The following is a 23,563-nucleotide window of genomic DNA, read 5'->3' on the forward strand; positions in this document are numbered from 1 at the left end:
TGGACCTTAGCCTGGGGAGTAATCATAACATCATGTGGCAAGCAGTCTGTATTGCTGTGATGGAATGTGTGTGAAAAAGTATGATATAAAAACATTTTTAAAAATTAATCTTTAAAATCCTTACTGCATGTCAGACGATGTGTGTTTGACTAGCAGGATAGGTGCTTTAGGGCTGGACTAGGAGGATGGAGAGAGCAGCAGATAATGGCTTGCTGATCCTAGGGGGCGAGAGGCAACTTTAGCTTACTTTATTAATAGCATTAAGAGCCTGATGGGCTCTGCTGTGCAAGTGATGCCCCACTTGAGGTTGTTGGTGCCAGTAAGCAAGCCTATATCTCCTGAAGGTAACAATTGTGGAGCTCACAAGGCTGCTATGGAGATGATGGTGATAGGGCACACTTTTTCCACCAATGATATAATGCTGCATCAGTGTCCTCTGTCTCCTGTCTGCAGACCTAGGCCAGAATGAGCTTGTGGGGATATTATGATAAATAACCTTGTAAACAAGGAGAGGAGCCTAGTGGCAATGCAGGGAGGGAGCAAAAAAACAAAACAAAACTAAACACTGCTTGATTTTTGCATTGTAAATTGATTGCTTTTCAAATGAGCAGCCTTATTTCTGTTGTATTTTTTTTTTGGACATAATTACTTAAAGAAAACCTAGTGGGTTGGATTTAATTAGTAGCATGACAATTTTATCATGCTACTGTTTTAAGTGCTACATGCATGTCAGTAACTACAGGGCAAGGAAGGTAGCTTTAGAACCTACTGCCCCTTATTGTGAACACCTGTATAGTCCTTCACAATGGTGCTCATGTGTATAAAGGCACAAGACATTGTAACAAAAGCGCTCCCCAATATTGAATGATGATAAAGTTAATTGCATAAATCCATGTTAAGACTATACAGGCATGGAAATGGCAGAGATAAGCAAATAAAAAAATGGAGAAAAATATTCCTCATTATTGCAAGTGCGTTAGACAAGGATGTATACTTCTGGTTTTCAGTAATATCAGTTCAGTCTTGTATACTACTGGAGCACACACCATGCTTTACAAATTATAACCGTTTGTGCTGTCGTGTACTGCTCTGGATTAGTTCAAATGTACTGCATATCTTTTGGTAGTGAGATGTACTTATGGGGTGATGCCCAAATTTATGACAATTGCTAAATTACTGAAAGTAGTAGGAGCTCTGATGTTACCTGGCCAAAGTGACCAGGTGAAACACAAATAATTTTAAACTACAATAAAATGTGATCTAGAATGACCACCACCATCTCATATCTATTGCCATCTCTCTCCTGTGCCTCTCACTTACTAACAAATGTCAAGTCTTCCCTTTTAACATGACAGAACAACGATAAAACAATGTTATAATAAAGTAGCAACATTTGCAATCCATCTTCCAAGTAAAAACTCCTCATTGCCTAGGAATCAGCCACCTAAACTGTTTACAGGTTTGATAGTTGGGGAATTCTAGTAAAATTTGGTCCAACGTATACTTCATCACCCAAACAAATGTCCATTACTGATGACAGTAATGCTATGGTACTCCCATTGGGTATCTCATATCTTACCCAAGTCTGTAGAACAAACAGTAAACCTGGTTTAACACTGTGTTCCTCATATGTATCCAGAATGATGTTGGAGTACTCTTCCACAAGACCCAACACAAATCATAAATCTAAGATACTGCAAACCTTAGGACCCAGCTCTTAGATTCCAAGCTATGCTCCTGCCATCTTCCACAAGACCCAACACAAATCATAAATCTAAAATACTTCAAAGCAAACCTTAGGACCCACCTCTTAGATTCCAAGCTATGCTCCTGCCATACTTCTGCTGGCTAAATGTTGCTACAGCTCTGACCATCTGTCCCCTGTCTGTATTTCTTTTGGTCTTGTATAATCTAAACTTCTGGACTTCAGCTGAAGTCCCAATAGCATGTCATTGCTACAGTAATACCGAAGTATTGCTTTGTGCAATATAGTGATTTCCGGGATCTCTCCTGTTTTGTTTTCATTCAATATGTTTTGTATGCGATAGTTAACATTTGCTGGTTTTGCCTTGTATAAAACTTGTAAGATTTAACTGTGGAGCTTCCACTAAAAAGGGAGGCTGTCATGGCCCAGTTGGGCTTTCCCAGTGAACAAATGCTAATAAATAAATGAGTAATATCACAAAAAACTTTTGTAGAAGGCTGCAGAGTATCACAATGTTGATGTTCTTATTGCATAACCTTGTGTTAGCCATTAAATGTGAGACCACTGCATTGTAATTGTGCCTGTTTGTCACCTCTGCAGAGACACCCATCCAAATGAATACTTCCAAACTCTAAGATCCTTGCCTTTTGTCTTATTATCACAACTTGGGTCTGTGTGGAAAGTTTGCTTGATTCTTATTGATAATGCTAAGGAGTGTAGACTTCTTATTTCTGTGTCATGTATTGAACCTCCTAACGTGGTGTAAATGGTTGCTGTAACAATCCAGTTATACCTGAGTAAGTGAAGAAATATGCTTGTTCTTTTGAAGTTTCCATGTTTGATACTGCAGAACTATAGTTCATAATGGAAACATGGCTTAGGTGTACCCTCCTGGAATACTTGTGTTTGAATGTAGGAAACATGGCTGAATAGCTGGAAGGTTTGGATCCAAAAGTTTGATTTATTCCTCAATTGTAAGTGGGTAACTGAAAAGCCTGAAAGTATTCGGTAGGCATCATGTGTGCATTTTTTCTGGGGCAGAAGCCATAAAGGTGTTTGACTTTCTTTCCTTAATGAGGAGAAAAATAAAATGGCAGAGAAAAAGGCACCCTATTGAAATGTCTGGAGTTGCAATGCCCAGTCTCAAAACACTGAAAAGAACAACCAAAAGATAAAGGAGAGGAGCAAATATCAGGCATCACTTTTTAAACATTTTGGATGGTGTCAAGCCTACCTGCACCCCCTAATTTGGGGGAAGCAACATCAAATTTTTATACCAACCTCAAGGTCATATCTCTGAGAAAAGGGAATATTCTGGGGAAATATCAGCCGCAGACTTCGTCACAATGTTTTGTCATTGAGTCTACATATTGTGAGACTTGGGCATTGAAAGTCTCTGCAATTCAAAATATTGCTGAGAAAAATTCAGTAATTACTATTCCAGAAAGGGTTTGCATTTATCAGACATTATCTGTACAAGATCACAAGGTCCTACATATACTAATAGCCATTTATTGCTTTTCTTCAGCTTGGTTAACAAAAAGATTGAATTTGATGAACTGCATGACTCCTTAATAAAGTACTATAATAATAATAATTTTATCATATGATGAAGCAAGGGGTGGGATATTGAGATGCAAAGTAGACATTATCAAAAGCAGTAGATGCATGCAGAGTAAATGACATTACTGCTATAGAGGTAAAAACATCAACTGATGGAAAGGCACATAAAATATAATAAAATACATTTATAAAATATTCTGCTTTTATTTCTTATTTTAAAGGCTATGAAAAAGCATTCATGCAATTTACTGTAACAAAGAAAGGTTTCAAGATTGTGTCCTGTAAATGCTGCTGTAAGCATAACAGGAAGTGCTGACCAACTCTTAAATCGGTTCTGCAACATCTGTTGCTAAAGAATGGCATTTTGTTAATGTATGTAAATGTGAAAGAAGTGTTCAAAAGACTTTTCATGAAATCAGACCGAAATATGAACCTAAAATGTTTGGGTACTCTTTGAGGTGAAAAAACTCTACACTGCGAATTCTGAGTGCTTCTTGAGAATACACCACAGAGACTGGGTTAGAAGACAGAATTAAGAATTTATATTTGGTACCATTGAAGAATACAGTATTTTTCAGAAAATAGTTGCAATCTACTTGGAATTGAGAAGGAAAATGCTGTGTGCATTTAACTTATTTTGGCCAGAAGGTTGGCAGTGTTAGGTCAGAAGATGCTAACATGTTAACACTGGAAAACAATTCAGTCTTCTTTTTCAAATGGCTGCATTTAAAGTGAATTTTCCTGATTACTATAGGCTGCTTTGGTTTGGGAGATGCTAACTATAGTAAACAAAAAAAAAAATCCCAATGTAAAAGCAAAGACTGCATGTGTTGGTGATATTCTTGATCATACGGATTTGTATACAGGCTTGGGGAAACTTGCAGAATATATGATATACAAATACAACTTGGTGAAGGGCCAGTGATGTATGCTCCTTGAAAAGTACCCATAGCACTTGGAAGACACAGCAAGCAGAAACTTAGGAAACTGGATGGAAGTAATTAAAAAAACACAGCCAGCAGAGTGGATGAATAGTATAGTCAGTGTCCTGAACAAAAACAAGGTTCACATTAGTATTGATCTGCTAGATGGGATTACATTAATTTAAAAGAGAGCAATACATATTGCTTACAGTTAGAGAATTAGCCTCGAGTGCAAAATGGTATTTGTTTCTGTAAAACATGTGAACCAGGATTTCTGGAGGTTAAAGATAGATCAAGAATGCTCCAGCCTCTCTATTTTTTACTCTACCACCAGGAAGGTGCAGATTCCTTAGGTTTATTTTGTTAGAACTAGATATATTTCAAAGTGCTTTAGGACAAGGAAATGCTTTCTTGGAGATACAAACATAATAAATGATCTGTTAGTGTGGTGTCAAAACACAAGGAGAGCATGACAAAATCCTGATTACAGCTGCTGAATAGACTGTCTAATTTCAAGCTAAATTAGAGCAAATGTAAAAATCAGGGTTACAAGCCAAAATGGTATGGTCATGCTTTAACACCAGCAGGTCTGAAGCCTCTTTCCATAAGAAAGATCTGAGCACTTATGAGGATGCCATGGCTCGAAGACAAGCAAATACTACAGATGTTTCTTGTTTTATTTGCAAAGCTTGTGCCTAACTTGGCTATTATAACTTTCTGTAATAAAGTTGATACAATGAACAAGCTTTGTAGCATGGGGATGGAACTATGAACAAGAGACTGGAAGTATTCAAGAAACTAATCATGATGTTGCATCATTAAAATATGATAAGCCTGTTGAATTGCCTGTAAATGCCAGCAGTAATTGTGTAAGAGAAAAGACTGGTTCACTATTGGTAAAAAGTAAAGATGCACAGTAGTAGTAACTCTCTTAATGGTGTGTGGATGTGAGAACGTCCGTAAATGGTAAAGACACTCTGGTGTATATCAATGTCTTTTATGAGCACCATCAAAACTGCAGGGGATGTTACTTAATTTACAGATCTATGATGTGAAAGTTATATCAAGATTAGGCAAGAATTCCACACAGAGAGAGTGTTGAGCAGACTGTATTTTCAGGGAATATGAAGAACTGCTGAAAAAAACAAACCAGTTACTGGTGAAAATTTTAAAATAATGTTAGATGTGTACTGACGATAACTTAGAGGTGCAAATACTGCAAGTTGTTACAGTAAAAGAATGGCCTGAAACAAAGTCAGTTTTTGTTTCCTTCTTTTAAGTAAGAAACAAGTTATGTCCAAAGCTTAATGTTCAAAATTGAGGAAATAATACTCCAGTAACCTGAGAGAGAAAAATCCTTGATTGGATACCTATATTATATTTGGGAAAGTAAAAGTGTACAGAAAGAGCAAAAAGTGTAATGTTTTGGCCAGGAATGTCTGCTGATATAGGTAGAAGTAGTAGTACAGACTTGTGCAGTGTATTTACATACCATTCCAAAGGGAGAAAGGTAGCATACCCAGTTCTACACAGCCTGTGCAGTTGACTGGCACTGATTTGCTCCCATTCATAAAAGCCCTTTGATTTATTAAATAATAAAATAAAAAAGACCATTTCAAAAGTTCAGTATCAAACAATTCCATTCAGAAGTGCTTTCATTTTAAAGGAGACTTCATCAGACTGAATGAATTGCATACTCAGACAACTTTTAAATAACTCAATCACATGACTAAAAACTTTACGTAATCAATCAATTAATGCCTAAGCCTTTTTCTTAAAATATTAACAATTTCTTTATCATTAAGCATCAAGCGTGGGCATGAATTAATTAAATCACATGATTACAAATAATTTAAAGTTGTTTGTTTGATCTTTTCAGAAGTTTAATATCATTTTATTACCTTTTATTTTACATCTTTAGTATTCCATTATTTGTTGTTGTTCCTTTTATTCAGTTCAAAGCCATTCTGAGCTGTTTTAAGTAATGGGGAGTCCACCTGAATCTAGTTTTATGGTTTTACCATTGGATTTCATGTTGCATGTACTCCTAGTGGTTTGAGTTATGTTGAACCAAGAGGGGCATGTCAGCCAAACTAATGCTGTGAAGGAACGCAAATTAAAGGTCATGCTGCTAAACGCTGGGAGTCTAAACATGAAACTGCACTCGTTACAAGCATTCTTAACCCTGGAAGATGCTGACATTTGTGCAGTCACTGAAACTTGGTTCAAAGCAGCGGAGAGTACCCCACCCTTACCTGTTCATCCTATCATCCATACAGACCCCAAACTGTGGGCAGCAAAGCCAGAGGAGGTGGAGTTTCAATATATATTAGAGAGACATGCCTCCAGGCTGATCAAACAGTATGATGCACAGGAGATGCTCTAGGTGCAGTTAACCATTGACAAGACCCGTATTCAAACCATAGCTAGGTACAGGCCCCCAAATTTGACTCAGGATCACTACTCCATCTATCTGGACCTCTTCAAATCCATAAAGATTCAACCCTTTACCCTGATCAAGGGCGACTTTAACAACCCAGTCATAGACTTGAAAAACTACTCATGCCAGAACACAAATGCCCAGAGATTCCTCAATTTGTTTTTATCAGTGCAACTGCCGTGGAACAGCTTTCCGATACCCCCACAAGAGGTGATAATATCTTGGACTTGGTATTAACCAACATGAGTAACCACTGCAGCACCCCCACAGTAGCATCTTCCCTGGTAAGATCTGACCATAAAGCGGTCACTTTCAAAATCATCTGCCCTGACCCCCCTCTAACTAGGGTCAAACAAAAAATATTTCTCCAAAGCTGATAAACATCTGAGGGATGGTATAAACAGCTTCACAGCCCTCTCGGAACTGGCAGCAATGTCCATGTCTACACCAAACTACTATGCGAGCATTTATATAGATGCATGGAATCAGGAATACCCGACAGGACAATGTCATCCTCCACAAAGAAGAGTAAACCTGTCTGGTGGACATCTGCACTAAATAAACTATATAACGACAGGAAAAAATTGCTGCCCAGGACCAAGAAGGAGCAGGTGCCCAATTGGAAGCAATCTCTCTCTAGCCTGAACAGGCAAATAAGAGCACTAGTGAAATTCTCTAGAGCTAGCTTTGAGTCCAAATTAGTCATCTACTAGAGTCATTCATAAGACCTTCTTCACATATGTCCACATTCTCAAAGGAAGCACCCAGATCTGTTCCAAAATGGTGGTCAAGGACACCACATGCACAAATGCTGCAGATATAGCAAACCTGCTGGCTAACAGATTTAGCAAAAACTTCACTACTCTGTCCCCCCCCATCAGTAAATCAGGACATTCCCTGTACCTGCCCCCCTCATCTCTAGGGAAACAAGTCATCGCTGCCTTCTCAAAGGCAAAAAAATACAACCTCCATGGGACCTGATAACCTCCCAGGCTGCATCCTACATGAACTCTACCAGCTTTGTCCCAGCTGAGTGGAGGGCAGCCAATGTCATCCCTTTACACAAAGGTGGAGCATCCACCGATGTGGGAAATTATAGACCCATCAGCCTAACTAGCCTGATCTGCAAGGCCATGGAACAGATTATCATGGGCTACATTAACAGGGACATTGCAATCTCCAAACACTTGACCCCACATAGTTTGGCTTTGTTAAGGGGTGGTAATGTCTGTTAAATCTGGTTGACTTGGAGACAGTCACCAAAGCCATGGATGAGGGGAACACTGTGCACACTGACTACCTTGACCTGGTCAAAGACTTCGACAATATTCCCTACTTGGGCATAATAGATGAACTCTGTCTACTAGGCATCAATCCATATATTACCAGATGGATAGCAAACTGGGTCACTAATACACCTAATCAAAATAGGGGAAGCCACCTCAAACTGTAGACCTGTAATGAGTGGTGTACCCCAGGTATCAGTTTTAGGGCCTGTGTTATTCGGCATATACTTATCTGAGGTGCAGGCCAAAACCAGTGGGCTATGGCTGACCAAGTTTGCAAATGAAGCAAACTGGGCGTGGTCATAAATTCCCCAAGTGATGTGGATGTCCTCGGAGGGTCTCACCCAAACAAATGACTGGTGCCAGAACTATGGCCTCAAGCTGAATGCCAAGGAAATGCATCATCCCCTTTGGGGAGAGTGACGTCCCCACATATTATAACATAAATAACTATGTCCTAAGCACACAGTTGTGAGGGATTTGGGCACCGAGGTTGATAGCAACCTGACTTTTGACCACCATGTTGCTTCCATTGTATGGAAAGCTTTCTACATGGCCCATCTCATACGTAAGGGTATCTTATCCAGGGACAAAGGAGGTCATAACATCCCTGTATTCTTCCCTTATAAGGGCAATTATTGAGTACAATGCTCCCTTCAGCATGTACCTTGCAAAGCACATGCAGCAGCTGGAGAGACCACAGAGGTTCCTCACCAGGAGAATCTAGGGCCACAAACCTCTACCCTACACAGGCTAAAAGCCCTGTCCTTATACTCAGTTTCATACAGACTCCTCAGAGGTGACCTCTGTCTGGCATACAAAGCAATCTCAGACCCCGCCTTGATGGGACTGCTGCATATCCGCAAGTCAAGCTCCACTTGAGTAACCCGCATGTGTGACAGCCTGGTCTATGACATCAGTAGGACTTCTTGGTGTGACAGATTTGTGTCCCAGGGACTCCACCTATATGTGGAATAGACTCCCTCTCCACCTCAAGCAGAGTACCTCATTAACCCTTTTTAAGCGCAACCTGGATAACTGGATGGAGAACAGAAAATACACCCCTGGGATTTGTAAAGGAAAACACAAAGATCAATGCACGTTAGGTTCAAGTAAGGCACCCTTTATTACTTGCAGCAAGGAGACAAAGCATGTAGGTACAAGGTTTCTGATTTTCCATAGTTCAGCCTACAGTTTTTATACAGTTTTCTACAAGTTCACAGAAAGATGCTATTATTAGATTTGCTGCTAACATGGTCAAATAATTGCTGTCTTGCAATTTTTGAGAAAAACAACCTGGCCTTGAGTTTTTCAGCTTCCCTTAGTTTCTCACAATTCTTTCTCTAGTTCTGATATGATACATTCAAGGTACAGTCCTGGCCTCAATACACTTTCTGCTGACCATGGTGGATTTGCAGGTATCCATTGTTCTCTCTTCAGAGCTTCTAGCAGCTGCATATTTTCACACAGAATAAGCAGAATAAATGTATTAACTCCTTTTAACCCTTAATACACTAAACCTGCATATTGCAGTTGTACATTTTAATACACTAAGCCTACATATTGCATTGCAGTTGTACATTTTCCTAACATATTCTACCTGGTTCCCTGCTGGATAGGGGCTTTGGGTGCTGACTTGTCTTAACCTGGGCTAAACTCTTGGCTAGGTTTATAAGGGCCAATAGCCTAGTAACTTCCTGTAATCCTATAAGCCTGAGAATATACCGGGTTCGTCTCCACATTTGCAGCATGATGTAATTTTAGCCATCTGCTTAGCTGTACCAAGCAATCCTTTTGACAACTCTGGTGCTTTTATAACGGGGCGTTGGATTGAACATCTCTTGCTAAATTGGAGAAAGATTTGATTAAGCTTAAATGTCTGCAGTGGGATGCTCTTTATTTTGAAAACTGTTTGCTTGTGAAAAGGATCCCTAAATGTTTGAGAACCACTAAAATGCTGATCGGCACTGATTTGCCAAAAGGGCTTGATTGATAAGTGGATTGAACTTGATCAGAAGACGAACGTGGATTATCTTGTGACTTTCATTGTATACAGTAGGCAGAGGATTCAGAAATTCAGTGAGCATTAAGACGAGTAATTTTCAGCTGTGGTACTAAACATATTGATACAAAGTTTCATGTCATACAGGACAAATTGATTAAAGAAAAGGAAGTTGAAGAACGTTGAAAAAGACTGTGCTGAATGTGAAATGACTGTGGCTTGTAATGTTAGTGGGTTTGATGCTAATGAGAAGAACTGTTCAGCACGAGACAAGGAAGATGAAGTGAATAATAGTTCAGCTGCAGCTGAGTATGAGAGCAAAGTGAATTTAAAAAGGTCTGAGAGACTAGCCAATAAGGGAATGGGTGGCAAGCATAACGAACAACGAAAATCTTATTACAAGGAAAGAGATAACAATAGCAGTTCTGTTTTTTCAGCCAGTGAATGTTTATCATGACAAGGTACTGGGAACAAGACCTAGGCCCAAGTAGCAGAGTTTCCAGTTAGCAAAATGGGCAACCAACTGAACAAGAGGTGGAATGGAAGAAAAGTGAGAGGAATTAAAAGGCATGTCTCCGAAATGTTGATTTAAAATAGTGAATTTAAGTATTTTTGGACTATGATATTCAGGTTTTGAGAAGAGTATGGACTTTTGTCCCAGCACCAAGAGCTGATTTGTGTGGTGTTTTCTATTGTTAAAAGATTGTGAGAGAGCTTAATTTGAAGTTCTTATTTGATGTGGATGTTTATACAGGATCTGGCTTCTTTAAGCAAAGTGTTTTAATCCACAACTGAGATCTGAATTAGAGGTATTTCTAGCAATGACTGAGAGGCAAATAAGCTTTTCTTTCAGCAAAAGTATGGGGTTTACAATTTAAACAGTTATGGAGGAAAAAAAGCTCTGGCTAAGCTTACTAATGAGTCTGATATTATAATTTACTAAGGCTGATAAAGGTAATGACCTGTTGGTTTTAGACCGAGAACTTTATATTATTAAACAGATAGAAACCATGCTGTTGGAAGATAAATTTAACAAGGTTTAGTTTCCTGCTATCAGTAAAGTCTATGGATATGTAGACTCTTTTTATTGAAGGTTGGTTGTGTGATGGCTTAGTAAATTTCTTTTTCACTGTTAGAAATCCAAGAATAAGTTGGATTTTTGGCTTGCCTAAGATTCACAAGAATTTGTATGTACTCCCCCCCCCCCCCCTTTGAGACCTATTGTGGTAAGTGGGGGTAGTAAGACTGAGTCTGTGGCCTTTTTTGTTGCTAGTCATTTGTGAAAGTTTGTTGGGCCAAGTTCATCATTTATCTGAGATACCTTTGATTTTATTCATGGGCTTGAAGGAATAGTTTTAACTGATTTTGATTATTTGGTGACTGTGGACATTTTAATCACTTTATACTGTGATGATACCTAATGCAGTGGGACTGGATTTGGTTAGAAGTAAGTTATTATGCTCAAAACTTTTTTTTTCTGATGGTTTGATTTGGTTGATAATGGAAGTGTTGGATGATATTCTCAGTTATAACTTTTTAATTTAATTAGATTTTTTTTCAACAGGTAAATGGTGTTATGGAAGCCGCCATAGCCCCAAGTTATGCTACTGTTTTTACGATGTCTTGGGAAAAAGAATATTGTTAATAGTGAGTTTTTCAGTGATGTTTTGCAAACATTTTATGGACTATATACTTTGTGTGGAGAAGTGGTTTATTAAATTTAGAAATATTTATTGACTATTTTAATGCTGTTAGCCCTTATTTGAAATTTAAATTCTGTTATGATTTTAATTGTTTATTTTTTCGATTTTCGATGTGGATGTTTATAGAAAGAATAATAAGAATAAACATTTCTAAAAAGGAAGTGCAAAACCCCTACTTTTATGATAGCAGAGAGGAGAATGAAGACTAATATTGTTAAAAGTCAACTAGCAAGAGCTAGTAGATTAACAGAAGAAAATGAATTTACTAAAGAAGGGGAAATGTTTGTAGAAAGCTGTCCTTGTGGACCATTTAAGCCTAGTCAATTCCCCCTTTTTTAAAAGGTGAGAATCAAAAAATGTATCTTGTGACTGTGAGGTAAACATCTTAACCATTATGCTATCCTCCAACCCTAAAGCTCTACTGTTATCAAGATTATATCACCCTAGATGGGACTCCAACCAACAATCCCTGGCTTAGGAGGCCGGTGTCGTATCCGTTTCTGTTGACTATGAGTTGTCAACTTGCAGTCTTGAAACATAGATGTACCCTGTAGCAGGGACAGTCTCTCACTTCCTCAACTGCTGATGAGCAGAAGGTTGAAAAGTAGATTGCCTACTTCATCTGTGTTACTGATGACTGAAAAGCAGCATAAGGTAAAGGAAATGGTGGCAAAAAAATCAACAGAGGCAGAAATACTGCCATGACAGAAATGACAATAGACAGCCAGACTTGCAGGCTGGATACAGAGTTAAAAAAACAAAAGCATTTGAAAGCCTGTAGGTGACGTCATTGATAAAAGGCTGAACCAAGGTTCATAGACTGGTACTAGGCTAACTGCCCTTGTGGGCCATTTTAAGCTTAGTCAATTACCACATGCAAGACTAAAACACCTCACCTATGTCTCTAAGGTAAACACCTTAACCATTATGCCCAACCTCCTTTTGGTACAGTTTGTGTAAAGATGGAAGGCTGTAAATAAGACATCTTAGGTATTTATTTAAGAGAAATAAACCATCCAAGCTCCACAAAAATGAGCAAATAAAAGTATCACAACCAGTTGGGTTGTAAAAAAAAGTGAAAACTGTGATGGTTGAGACTTTTTCTGAAACTGAACTGCAGCAGGAACTATCTTAGCCATTAAGACTAATGTCCATTGCAATAAGTCCTGCTAAATTGTAGACTTTAGAAGAAACCACAGAGATGGACTGTTCAGGGTTAAAAACGATTCTAAGGTCTGAAAAGTTGTATTGTGTGCTTTTTTGTATGCTGAAAAGTAGCTTATGACAAGCATAAGATAACAGTAAGGTTAACTTACAGTGATCTTTGTAATATAATATGCATTCTGGTTGTGTGTCAGAGAGCTGAAACCTTGACTGTCACCCATATGACCCAAGTTCAGTTCGTAGTTGGGAATCTAGAGGAGCCTGATGGAGGGGTATTGCCCATTTGGACTTTCCCAATTAAATAAATGTCAGATAAGTACAACAAAATAATGTTGAACCATTGGACTTAGAGGAATGAATGGACCTGTGGAGCAATGGAAGGGAGACTTGAAAGTTTGTAGGGGCTACTGGACAAAAACAAAAAAGCTTATTGGTGGTTTAGATAAAACATTGTCATCCAGAATGTGAATTTAATACTAATCAGCAGAAATTTTCTCTCACTAGATTAGTATAATTGTATGGCATTTTTACTTCTAGCTATAGTTTTTTAATCTGGTCTGCTCAAAACTTTTGGGAAGTACATTGTCTCTCCAGATTCACTTGGGGCCCTTTTATTCTGTATTAAGCCTTGGACAGTGGACTTAATGTGCATCATTCACTATAATAGGGAATGAACTAAGCTGTATGGGTTATATCCTGACAATGATATAACAGCTAGTCAGCTTCTAAAGCTTCAAGGCACCCTCCTTGCACCCAAACCATTCAACAGCTTGAGCTAAAAAGATAGGTTTGGGTGCCAAGTCCTTCAGAGCTTTCCTGTCATTGATGATAGCTCTCCTATGTGGACTTTCGAGGATCAACATTCAGCTTGTGCAGTATTATGGCTGAGCAGATACGTTTTCTGTGGGGGGGACTTTCTACATTTAAAATATACTGTTTAAATGTATGTTCCTGTTTTAAGAAGTTGTTTTATAAGACTTTGTGTTTTTAACGGACTGTCATGAGACTTGACTATACTTTTAAATGGGAGCACACTTTTTTCTTATCAGTTTTTAAAGTTTAAAATATTGTAAAAAAATGTATTTATTTTACTTGTTTTGGGGGTGGTAAAGTGTGTTAAAGTGCTTTTTTTACTGTGCTTATTGGGAAAATGTGACTTTTTGGGACTTTTTACCAGCTTATGCTGCCTCGCTTTCCAAGGAAAGTGGCACCATTTTCATTTTGACCATGGAGCAAACTATTGGTATTCCAGTCGGTCCTTCTTCCAGCCACAAAAAGAAAAAAAATTAAGCAAACAGCCTTTGCCACCACAGCAGGCTAGCAGTTTGCCTCTACCTCAGCCACAGGTAGATGACTCTGCCATGGCCAAAGTTGATTCTTCAGACTACTCTTCTTTTACCCTGGATTCCTCTGGTGTAGCACCTACAGCTATTATGTACTGATAGTTAGCCAAGTCCTCTGTGGTTGTTGGGGTCTCTCTTGTTGACCCTTTGCAAAGGGGCAGAGAAGTAGTCTCTGTTTAGACAAAATGTTCTGGCTATCCTGAGAAAGCTGTTGCAGCCACCAATGACCTTGTTGGCTCCAATTTTCCTGTCAAAAAGAAAACTAAACGTGTGTCTGCTTCTGCTCAAATTTCCCTGGACCGGAATAGTTTATTTTGTCTGGCTCAGGGTCCAATTTACGCTATTGATGCTTCTTATAAGGTGGTTTCTGGTAAATGAAAAAGGGATTCTTTTTTTCCTGAAGAGATTCAAGGTGCTGAATCTCCCCAGATTTCTGACAGAGGAGAGCATATCTGACTTTTCCTGTGGGCATTTCTGCTTTCTCTGACTTTTTCCAGAATATGCCACTGTTTCAGCAGGAGACGTTTCTTTTTCAGTACCTCAGAAAATACCAAGTGGTTACAAATAGAATTTCCGGTACCTTCCACATCCCTATTGTGCTGTCTGCATTGAGGGATATGTCACTGCCTACAGTTTCCCTGATAGCCAGCCATGTATTCATTGTTTGAGATGAAAGTACTTATTTTCATTCAACTGTATATTTAGTCATGGCGTGTTGCGTCCAGCTCTTTCTGTTTTTTTACCCTAAAATAAAGGAAGAAGCAGGCAGATTCCTTTCCGCAGTCTCAAGTTTTTATACACTCATTCCAAACCTAACCTAGCAGCTGTAGTTTTAGTTAATCATATTGCTGCTAAACATTTAGTTAATTCCAATCCTTCGCTTTCTGACAAAGACTGTAAAATAATTAAGTGTGAGTAAAAAGTGTATGCATTTCTGCAACTTTGATTTTCAGTATTCTGAATTGTCGGGTTAAAGTTTATTCACAGTAATTGTGAAAGTATGAGGAATGTTTGTCTGCCTTTTCTTTTGTGTTTTGAATAGTTTGGTTTCTTTAATTTCACAGATCAGAACTCATTGTTAAAGGGATTTGGTCATCAAAAATTCTTTATCGTTGCACTTTACAAGGTAGTGCCTGAAGTGCCGAACAACATTTCCGCAACATTGAGGGGTATCTGGCAGTTCCTTTTGTGGATGGGAAAGCTTTTTATATCACAATTTTTCCTACAATCATGCCACTGAACTGAAAAGTAAACTTAACCTCAGTGACCTCATGGTAATGAAAGCGTGAAGTGTGCCCATAGACTGCACTGCCGTGCTTGAGTGAAAGTTACTGTCTATGGATGCAAAGCTCATATTGCCTACAGTGACATCAGGATGGACCACAGTAGATTTATTTGGGACGTGGCTTAATAAAACCTTTACAAAGCTTTTTATTAAATAACTGCACAAGTAAATACTAAATTACAACAATGGAGGTGCATCAGGTCACTTAACTCACTAGATGCCGCAAAGCACCTACAATCATGACAAAATCATTTTAAAGTGTGTATATGACTCTGACACTTCTTCCAAGGCTATGGCCACTGGTACTATTTTGAGGAGGTATGCTTGGCTGCATTTTTAGAGCCTTCTTTAAAGTGGAAAAGATGATATTTTAAATTCTCCTTTCGCTACATTCAGGGAATCTCTGTTTTTTTAGCCTTCCTTTTCCAAGGGATTCTCTACCACTTTGTCCAGTTTTGGCAAAAAACAAAACCAACAGTCTCATCAAAATGCTGGTAAACAGACATTTAAGAAGCAATGAGGGGTGGGCAAAAGAAGGTAAGAACCCCTCAAAGCAAATGACAGTCAAACAAGTCTGACCGTTTAAGGGAGCATATTCCCTTCTCCTACCTTTTGCAGTCCCTTATCCTTTCCAGAAAGTCTAAATCTCTGTTTCTCTCTCTCTCTGGCAACAGATAGTTTCAGACAAATGGGTTCCGAAGATTATTCAGCAAGGTTACAGATAACAGTGGGAGGAAAAAAATGTCCTCATCCTCCAGACTAGACTCCTCCATTTTCCCTGACCTTCAACATATGCTGTCTCGAGGAGTAATAGAGCAGTTTCTACCTTCCCAGCTTGGGCAAGGTATTTATTCAAGGATGTCTTTGGTGCCAAAGAAAGAAATGCCTGGAGACCAGTTATAGATCTTTATTTCCTAAACCAGTTTGTGATGGTGCCCAAGTTCAAAATGCTGTCACTTCTCAAAACTATTATCTCTTCCTCATTTAAGTTTTCTAGTAATACTAGATTTAAAAGATGCTTATTGTCACATCCCTATTCATCCAGACCTCAAGCTTCTCTTAAGGATTTGTGTGTCTGGATCATATCGGTTCTTTGCCTTGTCCTTTGGACTGTCCACTGCACCAAGATTGTTCACAAATTGTCTAGCTTCAGTTACTGCTCATTGCAGGCTAGAGGATATCCACATTTTTCCATATTTAGATGATTTGCTTATCTTTGCTGAGTCTTTTTCAAAGTGTCAGCAGTCTGTCTCTTGGGTGAGAGATTTATTACACAAGTTGGGATTCCAAGAGAACTTTCAAAAATCTTTTTACTCCTTAACACAGAAGCCACAAAAAAGTAGATCTATATCTAGATCTATTTCAAGGGTTTTCCAGACTCTGGCTTCTGCAAAGGAATACCTCAGGATTTTGGGTCTCATGGCATCTTTGATTCTCATGATACCCCTGATAAGACTCCACATGAAAGAATTAATGGTATCTGAAGTCTCTCTGGTACCAACACCAATGCCCTTTAAACCCATCCATAACCCCTTTTCCTGTTTTGCATATGGGATTGGGATAGCACTTCAATGGTAACAATCATCTGGAGCCAAGGTGTCCACTGCTGGCTAGCCCTGCTGCAGCTATTCATTCACACCACATTCACACCTGTGGCCAGTTTAGAGCACCCAATCCACTTACTGCATGTGTTTGGAATGTGCGAGGAAACCAGAGGAAATACAAGCATTTACAGGGAGGACATGCCGACTCCACACACAAGGCACCCCAGCTAAAAATCAAACCAGAGAACCTCTTGCTGTGAGGTGACAACACTATCTGCTGCACCACTGTGCCTCACCAGCACCCTTTTTTGTTTTCAATTGCTAATTCTGGGATTTGTTAGAAGAGAAATTGGTAGAGAGAGAAAATATCTGTAAATCTAAGTCCCCCCCCCCCACTGCTTCAGACCTTCACCACATGTGCTTCGAATTTTGCTGGGGAGCAGTGTCAAGAGGGATTAGAAGTGCAAATGTTCCACTCAGACTTCAGCCTGTGCAAAGGAATACCTCAAGACTTGGGTTCTCATAGGATCTATGATTTTCATGGGACAACAAGGACAGAAGCAAGCTCATAAATATGAGAGGTGCTTGCCCTAATCAAGGCATTCCACACTCTGAATCACCTTTGGTTCTCTGGACCTCTTCAAGTTGTTGCAGACGATACCACAGTCATGTGGTACATCAGCAAGCAAGGGAACCAGCTCACCTCCTATGAAGATTAGCCGTGTTAGCTTGGGATATATCTTTACGGCACAATCTCACTCTAAGGACATCCTACATCTCAACAAATTGTCTGGCAGGCAAGCTGAGCAGTACAAAGGCACACCCTCACAAATGGAAACTAGATCAGGGGGTCTTCCAAGATTTTGATCCATCTATGGGGAGTTCCACAAGTAGACCTCTCTACCATCTCTTTGAACAATCACCTAACAAAATTCTGCTCCTTGACTCTAGGCAAGAAGGTTTAGCAGACCGATACTGGTTTGTTTCCTTTGATGGGGGTGTTCCTGTATGATTTTCCACCCTTTCTACTGATATCCGGGGCACTTAGGAATTCACCAGGATCATTGTGGTGACTCCCTTCTTGCTCAGGCAACAGTGGTTCTCCCTTTTTGGAAATGGCTAGGGGCAATTACCACAAGCCCCCGCTCAGAACAGATCTACATGCACAAAAGTAGAGGTGTTGATAAAACCTGACCCCAATCAACTTCAACTGACTGCCTGGACTATAGGGTCTTAATTCCGTTTAGGCACCTGATTACGGAGGACATGCAGGCACTAATGGAGACAAGAAGTTTGCTACTAAACAATCGCATATTAGCAAATCAAAATGTTTTCTAGCTGGTGCCAACAACATTACCAGCATACATTTAGGGCTTGTATTTCTCTAGATTTTACAATATTTGAGTTATTTTCCTGTGGCCTTTCTTATTCTCCATCAAGGCTCATTTGTCAGCCATTTCAGCATGTTTGCCCTTTCATTGCATTTTCATAAGAAAATGTTTTTGAAAGGGGTTTTGCATAAGAGACCTCCAAAAAAAAAAACTGGTGGCTCCTCCTTGGGATCTTAATTTTGTGTTAGACAAGCTAACACTTGCTCCATTTGAACCAGCTGATCAGGTTGACTTGAGGTTCTTAATATGGAAACTGTTTTAGTGATTGCAGTGACTTCTGAAAGAAGGGTATCTGAGTTGCAAGCTCTTATAGTGTGTCAAACCTACCTAATTTTCCAGAGTCGAGGTTTCTTGAGAACTAATCATTTTATGTTTAGTGGTATCACTTTACTTTAAGCCAAACTATCCATTTTCCTGTTTTCTTTCCTAAACACAAAAATGAAGGAGAAAGGATTCTCCATACTGGTATGTCCCCAGACAACTCTGGTACTGTCTCGACCAAACAAAATCTTTCAGATCTTCAGATCAGTTGTTCATTTCATGTGACTGAAAAGAAAGGACCACTTATGTCAAAACAGAAAATTTCCAAATGGTTCTCTCGGGCTATTACCTTTTGTTCTCACCACAACAAAACTATTCAGGTAGATTCAAAGCACACTCTACTAGGGCCTTTGCTTCATCTATGGCTTTTTGGGAAAGGTTGGATTGTAGAAGTATTCTAGAAGGAGCAGCTTCGTCCTCTGTATGTACATACTTTTACAAATCATTGCAAGCTTGATTCCTTCTGTAAGTCAAGATCAGGCTTTGCTAAAACCATTCCCCCAGGCCTCTGGGACCCTTCCATCTCCCAAATGTTGTAAACTAGGGTAATCTAGCCATACAGTTTAGGCTACTGCAGCAGTGATTACTATGATGAGCAGTCAAAGTACATGTTCAAATTATCACTGTTGCAGTAGCCACTGCCTGTCTCACTCCATCTTATTTTTTTTGTGTGCATGTGTGTCTGTTTGTGTGTGTGTATAATATGGATCTGCTTCAGCAGACCGAACGTTCACTTACCTGACTTTCAGATAGCTGAGATGAAAATGCCAACAACAGCAGAACACCGCCATCCCACTCCAGGTAAGTAACTGCTTGGCCATCCTGTAAAAGTAGTTAAACCGAAGGAAAGTCAAACCCGCCCATGGGGGCTTCACCCCCCAAGTAAATATACCAAGTCTGTGATCGCACTACCACGGAGGTAAGGGGCAAAGTTCAACAGGGTGGCCAAGCGGTTACTTACCTCGAGTGGGAAGTTGGTGTTCTGTGGTTGTTGGCCTTTTTGTCTCTGCTATCTGAAAGTCGAGTAAGTGAACTTTTGGTCTACTGAAGTAGACCCATGCGTGTGTATATATAGTTCTTGGCTGGGGTGCCTTCTGTCTGTGTGGAGTCTGCATGGTCCTCCCTGTATTCACCTGGGTTTCTTCCAGGTGCTGTGGTTTCCTCCCATATTCAAAATGCATGCAGCAGGTGGACTGGACACGCACTAAATTGGCCATGGGTGTCAGTGTGTGTTCAAGTATGTGGTACATCCTCTGGTCCCAAGGAGTGTTCGGCACTGGGCTTGCAACCCAACCCTGTAAAATCATAACCACTACAGAAACGAGTGCCTGGAGACCACTCATTGCCCGATGTGCTGTATGGTATAAACAGAACTGCGACAGAAAGAGAGAGAGATATATAGGTTTCCTTTTTTCTCTTGGGTATATCCTCTCAGGGCTAGACCTCCCCCTCTTAGTTGGCATGAAAGTTCTGATGAGGTTTGGGTGCAAAAGCCATCTATTTAGACAGCTCTACATGAGCTTACGTAATGGTTTGAGCTCATGGATGGTGCCCTGGTCCTTTGGAAGCTGGCCAGCACAGCTTAAGCTACTGCAACAATGATCATTCAAACATTTACTGTTATAAGTTTACTTCCATGACTGTAATTTACAGAAATTGCTGAATTTTAGTGGTTTTATTTATTGCTTCTTTTTGATAATGTGTGGAAGGATGGGTTAGTATGTCTGTGAATGGCAGACTGTGGAGAATGTGGCATATTCACTAAACGGAGAAACACACCTCCACACAACTCTTGTAAGCATTTTCCACAGGTAGAAATACTACTCCCTCCAAAAATACAAACATTTAATAAACAATGTAGTTTACTAGCACTTCAGAAAAATGTATTGTTACTTTAGTTAAATGGAATTGGCAATTTTCATCTCTCTCTAGCAGTTTTACAACAGAGTATGTGACCTATTCTGGCTCCATAAGCTGAGTTATGAAGCAACAATGTACCTGAAGTTCACTTTCCCTTAATACTATGCTCCTGTCCCTTCCTCCCATAGTACCTTGTAAATATCTTTATTTATTTGCCTGTTTAACATCTTATTACCTACTTAATCCATTTTAAAGTTACGGAGGAACCAGAGCCTATCCTTGGCAATCATTTGGTGGAAGACAAAGTTTGCCTTATATGCCAGCCTTAGATCACTTCTCCACAGTTTGTAGGAAACAGTATAGAGATGGGGCTTTGAGGCAATCTGCATAGGCCATGTTATGTATGTCCAGTATTCTTTTTGTGAGAAATCTCTGTAGACATTTCAGCTGTTGCATGTGCCTCATCAGGTACATACCAAAGGGGATGTACTCCATGATGGGCCTGTCGAGGGGTGATTACATTGGAGTGATGACTTCCTTGGACCTGGATGCCATGCTGTTGCTTATAAGCTGAGCAACACAGAATTATTTCCTTACTATCCTAGACACATGTTGGTCAAAAGCCGGGTTGCTATCTAAATATGTTTGAGTCCTTGACTACTGGTTCTATTTGTAGGGCTGTGTTATCAATTGCACATTTCTCTGCAATGCATCACAGATCCCTGTATGCAAAGGAGTGGTTAGGTTAAGTAAAAAGTCCTCATTGCCAGGATGCTAGTGAAGATGCAAGTGACAGTCATGGCTGCCTAAATGATTGCTCCTCCCTGTATATCTTTCACCCTAGTGGATCTAGGAAGATTCTCATCACTAATGAAAGAATGGGCTCAAGTCTGACTGTGGGAGGCTTGATGGTGGGCATAGTTGAGGGTGCAATGCACACGCAAAAATGAATTCTGAGCCATTATCTACCCAACAGGCTCTTCTCACTTTAGAGGTATGTGAACAGCATAATGTTTAACTATGGTGTGAGCTGTGAAAGGTGCATGTAGTTTTTTTTCTTTTTCTTTTTTTTAAGGGGGTGGATTTGAAAACCTATGTTTCACACTAACATACCGGTCTTAATCCTTCCAACTTTTGCTCAAGGCAGCAAGTTGGCTAGATCTTCTGCAGAATTACTTGTTGCATTTGTTTGAGGGAGTTTTGTAGACTAGTCTGAACCATAGGCAGAGAGTTGTGACATGTGGAAACCTCTGAACTCCCCTCCAGAGGCATTGTTTTCTCAGTAGTAGAGTTCTAGAGTCCTGCTGCTCTGGTTTTAGTCCAGATTGAAAACGTTTGCACAAGTGAGATGTTTCGTTAGTCTGGCACACGTCCTAAAGCCCCACCTATCCATGGCAGGTTGCAGCGTTCAGTGCTTGTGATGCTTCCTATGCTAAGGATAAGTAGCCAGGGAACGTGAAAAGAATTGCAACTTTTTTGCAGTACCTAAATCAAGTTTCCTTCAGTTTTCTTGGCAGTTATGCAACTTTTTATGAGAAGAACTTTTTAAGCTCTTTAACTCTGCCAAGATGGACTTTTGTAACCCATTTAATTTCTCCTGAAATGAAGTCACTAATGAGATGTGTTGTTGGTTGGCATGTCAGCAGTATTTCTTCAGTTGTCATTTGCAAAAAGCAGGCTGTAACAGGAAAAAATCTTTGTGGACGTGATAGTATTGACATCCATGCATCGCACTGTGGTAACCAGTGCACCTCCTCACTAGATCTGTCTTGAAGGGTAGAAGTAGGGAAATTTGTGCCTGTACCATGGAATGAAGAACAGACCTGTAAATCATTATTAAATCAGATGAATATACTATATACTGCTTTTTGAAAGAAGGGGGTATAGCAGAAAAAAGGAGTACAAACTCAAAGAAATCTATGCTTTCTTGTGTGCTATAGTGAACATATTTTAAATGTAATGCTGAATACTGTTAAGTTCTTTGCACAGTGATACAGGATCTTGCTCGACTCATGGGAGTGCAAGTAGGTACTATCCAATGCAGTAGTATTCCAGTTACAGGAATTTTAATGTTTTTTTTTTTTTTTCTTAGGGTAGCAGATTGTATTTGGAAAAGCCCTAAAATGGCAGATTGAAAGTTACTTTGGCTTGGACTATGGGATTCCAGACCCAACTATGGCTTCTGCTATGGAAGAATATTGTATATCGAAAAAGACAGCTGGTGAGTGCTGTATTATTTTATATTCTTGAGGAATTACCTGTAAATAAAAACACTGGGACACAGCAGAATTATGTTAATGTAGGAAGATGCACTGAATGGTGTATAGTAGGAGGCTACCTAAAGAAGAGTAGCTGAACGTTTTATTTTGGAGAAAATATAGTACTGTCCTGAAATATGTGATCACACTAAGCATTCTGGCTGTTTGGACTGAGATCATAGTTTTGCGATACAGTACTGTAAGGGTGGACCCCTGGATGAGGCAGGAATTTGTTACACTGGTAAAAAGAGCAGGGACATTTGTGTGATCCAGGAAGAGTAACTACCACAAAAGACAGAGCAGGCAAAGGTTACAAACACTGTAGAACACAATCCATCAACCTGTAATAGGGCCACCCAAGAGACCGCATCAGCATTGACCCATTATTAGGGAAACTGGGTCAGTACATATTATCTACAGAGGAAAGCAACCTTGTGTTTGCTGCTGAATAAATCTGTACACTTTGACTACTGCAGCACCTGGGGGAGTGTGTGTTGCAGTATAAATTAGTATACTTTGAGTACTGCAGCACACAGGGACACTGATTTTACTTTAGTATAGTGCAAGAACTGTGACACCAGCGTATCGCTGTGTGTGCCTCTTGTAGTTCCAAATTGCTGTTTAACAAACTGCCCATGCTTTCTATATTAGGGACCCAAGAGTTTAGAGCTCTTACCCTAATGATATTTGTCTTCCTCCTCCACAAAACTAGCTTTTCTTAACAGAAACATAGAATGATGTTGTGCAGGTACTGTTACTTAAAGGATGCATATTG

General features: G+C 39.6%; 1 protein-coding gene across 1 annotated transcript in view; it reads left to right on the forward strand.

The window, feature by feature from the left end:
• Positions 1 to 22,626: 22,626 nt before the first annotated feature.
• Positions 22,627 to 23,563, forward strand: part of ABCA7 (ATP binding cassette subfamily A member 7) — an 882,362-nt gene continuing 881,425 nt past the window's right edge. The window contains exon 1 of the mRNA XM_044053819.1: positions 22,627 to 22,751. Coding sequence (XP_043909754.1) covers positions 22,686 to 22,751 — 66 coding nt within the window. The 5' untranslated portion in view covers positions 22,627 to 22,685. The remainder of the gene's footprint in view (positions 22,752 to 23,563) is intronic.

Source organism: Protopterus annectens, chromosome 13.part0, assembly GCF_019279795.1.
Source record: "Protopterus annectens isolate FY-2018-M chromosome 13.part0, PAN1.0, whole genome shotgun sequence".
NCBI lineage: Eukaryota > Metazoa > Chordata > Ceratodontiformes > Protopteridae > Protopterus > Protopterus annectens.